The following is a 3,225-nucleotide window of genomic DNA, read 5'->3' as shown; positions in this document are numbered from 1 at the left end:
CACATTTTACCAATTCCAAACCACATCAATCTTAATAACTACTATTATTTTTGTATTTAATAATTTAGAAGTGATACTGTATATAATTGTCCATGAAGGCTAGAAATTAAAAACTCCTTATTAAGGTGTGCAGAATTATTAGGCAGGTTTTTTTGTACAGATGAAATGAGCCAAAAAAAAAAAAGAGAGAGCATTATCTCAGACTGAGAAGTCAAAAATGATTAAATCCCCATGAGAAATATTTGTAAGTGAAATGTTAAGTAATGTAAGGTCTTTCATGACACTACATATGCTGGGGTGTGAATTTGATAGGTGCTTGATATAAAATAAATGGTGCTTGAAAAAGTCCTTGAATCTGGTGTTCATGAAAGAGTGGGAACCCTGTGATTAATTAATATTAAATATTCACCATTTCTCTCATATTTAACATTTAACATGACTATGATGCCTTCAAATATTTCCTCTGTAGCTAGCTTAGGTTTTTCAACAGTGCAAGTGATAATGATAGTTTGTGAATCGCTTCTACTTGGGATGGTACCAGTAACTTTATGGCTTCCAGCCCAGATCTTTTACCAGTATGCCACACCACCCAGCAAGACAAACAAAACAAGTGCCACCGTGAAGCACAGTAGCCATGGAAATTGCAGATAAACCAAACACAGTTTATCAGCGCATTTTTACAACCAGTAATTTCCCTAAACATGTTCCAGAGCCTGTGTCAATATTGACTTGCTGAGTTAAACATGCCAAAGACTCGGAGAGTTGATTCATTATATGTCTGTCAGCAGTTCATCTTCAACAGTTGAATTCCTGATCCCAGATCAGTGTCAGTTTTCAGATACGTGGACTATATGAGGACTTTTGATAAACCACCATGTTACCTGAAGCCGCCTTTCATTAGATTACCTTCTTCATTAGTGGCAGGAAACTCTGGTGTTCAACTGGAAAGAAGCAATTATTGTTTTTTAACAAGGTTACAGGCCACATTACCCCTGCGCCCCATGACTTCTGCAGCTCATCGCTTTCAAGGAATTCTCCTCCAATCTGATGGGTTTATAATCAGATCACAGCCCACGCGGACAGATGGAGTACGTCACAATAATTCCATTGCTTCTTTGCAATTCAGTTGTTAAATTTTGTAATTTGGTCAAGTCTGGGTGTATTATTGGTCTTAAACGCACAATCCGAGATCTGCATGGTTCTTTGGAATACTTGATTCTGATTGGCCATTCTATAATCAGCTGTTTTTGTATAATGATGCTAAACTGTATAATCGACCGTGCTCTGATTCAACGGATGCCCTACATTGGTTTGCAAGATTGATGGATTGTATCATTCTGCAGTTTTCTACTTCTCACATTATAAACTATGATGTTTAATGTCCAATATGTTTATTTATTTATTTGCTACTTAGCTGTGTAATAAGTGGGATAATGTATAATCAACCAGCCATTATCGCAAAATGAATCCTTTCGGGGTGATAAATAACCTGACGTGAAGCATACGTTGTCATTTACTTAGGTGTGTAAATGACAACGTATGGTCTAAAATATCTGTTTTGTTGTCAGTGATTTCCGCAGTGATGGAGACAGTCCGTCGGATCTGAACTCGGATTCTTTGTTTACCGTCAGCAGCAGCAGCCGAACCCGCGGAGTGGAGCGCCCAGGGTCAGAAATGAGCTGAATCTGAAGTCACAGCTTGTCATAGTCCTAGATCCTGAAATGCTCATCTGTGTTTATTTCTTACAGCACCAGCAGGTCCGGCTGGCGATTTGACCGAGACATGGGCCTTATGAACGCTATTGGCCTGCAGCCGCGTCAGGCCGCCCCTTCTGTGACCTCACAGGGGACGCAGACACCAGTAGTGCGACTGCAGAATGCCGTATTGACTCGGTGAGTCAAACATGCCAAAGACTCAGAGAGTTGATTCATTATCTGTCTGTCAGCAGTTCATCTTCAACAATTGAATAGTCAAGCGAGTTCCCGATCCCAGATCAGTGTCAGTTTTCAGATACGTGGACTATATGAGGACTTTTGATAAACCACCATGCTACCTGAAGCTGCCTTTCATTAGATTACCGTCTTCATTAGTGGCAGGAAACTCGGGTGTTCAACTGGAAAGAAGCAGTTATTGTTTTTTAACAAGGTTACAGGCCACATTACCTCTGCGCCCCATGACTTTTGCAGCTCATCGCTTTCAAGGAATTCTCCCCCAATCTGATGGGTTTATAATCCGATCACAGCCCACACGGACAGATGGAGTACGTCACAATAATTCCATTGCTTCTTTGCAATTCAGTTGTTCAGTTTAGTAATTTGGTCAAGTCTGGGTGTATTATTGGTCTTAAACGCACAATCCGAGATCTGCACATGGCTCTCTTGAATACTTGATTCTGATTGGCTGTTCTACAATTAGCTATTTTTATACAGTATAATGCTAAACTGTATAATCGACCATAATTGTCCCATTCAACGGATGCCCTGCATTGTTGTGCAAGCTTCATGGATTGCATCATTTTGCAGTTTCACGATAAACTATGATATTTAATGTCCATTTGTTTATTTATATATTTGGTACTTAGCTGTGTAATAAGTGGGATAATTTACCATCAGCCAGTCATTATCACAAAATGAATCCCTTCGGGGTGATAAATAACTGGACGTGAATCATACGTTGCCATTTACTTAGATGTGTAAACAAGATAATGAAGTCTAAAATATCTGTTTTGTTGTCAGTGATTTCCGCAGTGATGGAGACAGTCCGTCGGATCTGAACTCGGATTCTTTGTTTACCGTCAGCAGCAGCAGCCGAACCCGCGGAGTGGAGCGCCCAGGGTCAGAAATGAGCTGAATCTGAAGTCACAGCTTGTCATAGTCCTAGATCCTGAAATGCTCATCTGTGTTTATTTCTTACAGCACCAGCAGGTCCGGCTGGCGATTTGACCGAGACATGGGCCTTATGAACGCTATTGGCCTGCAGCCGCGTCAGGCCGCCCCTTCTGTGACCTCACAGGGGACGCAGACACCAGTGGTGCGACTGCAGAATGCCTAAAATCCACTTCTTTTTTTTTTTTAAACAAGAATATACAGTAAAAAAAAAACTAGTTTAAAAAGTCTTTTTTTTAAATAAACTACATTATAAACTAATAAAATCAGTATTATGTAATAATTTTTATTAATATGCACCAATATAACATGCATACAAGCTAAAAAGCAGTATTTCCCT

The 3,225-nt window shown here is 39.9% G+C and overlaps 1 protein-coding gene across 1 annotated transcript in view; it reads left to right on the top strand.

The window, feature by feature from the left end:
* The window catches only part of LOC107670191 (activating molecule in BECN1-regulated autophagy protein 1-like), a 20,565-nt gene that overhangs the window by 11,259 nt on the left and 6,081 nt on the right, over positions 1-3,225 (top strand). The window contains exons 16-19 of the mRNA XM_016462714.1: positions 1,569-1,667; positions 1,749-1,892; positions 2,736-2,834; positions 2,916-3,030. Coding sequence (XP_016318200.1) covers positions 1,569-1,667; positions 1,749-1,892; positions 2,736-2,834; positions 2,916-3,030 — 457 coding nt within the window. The remainder of the gene's footprint in view (positions 1-1,568; positions 1,668-1,748; positions 1,893-2,735; positions 2,835-2,915; positions 3,031-3,225) is intronic.

The sequence above is a fragment of the Sinocyclocheilus anshuiensis genome, unplaced genomic scaffold (assembly GCF_001515605.1).
Source record: "Sinocyclocheilus anshuiensis isolate Anshui unplaced genomic scaffold, SAMN03320099.WGS_v1.1 scaffold624, whole genome shotgun sequence".
Classification (NCBI taxonomy): domain Eukaryota; kingdom Metazoa; phylum Chordata; class Actinopteri; order Cypriniformes; family Cyprinidae; genus Sinocyclocheilus; species Sinocyclocheilus anshuiensis.
This window is presented reverse-complemented; position numbering and strand designations above follow the sequence as displayed.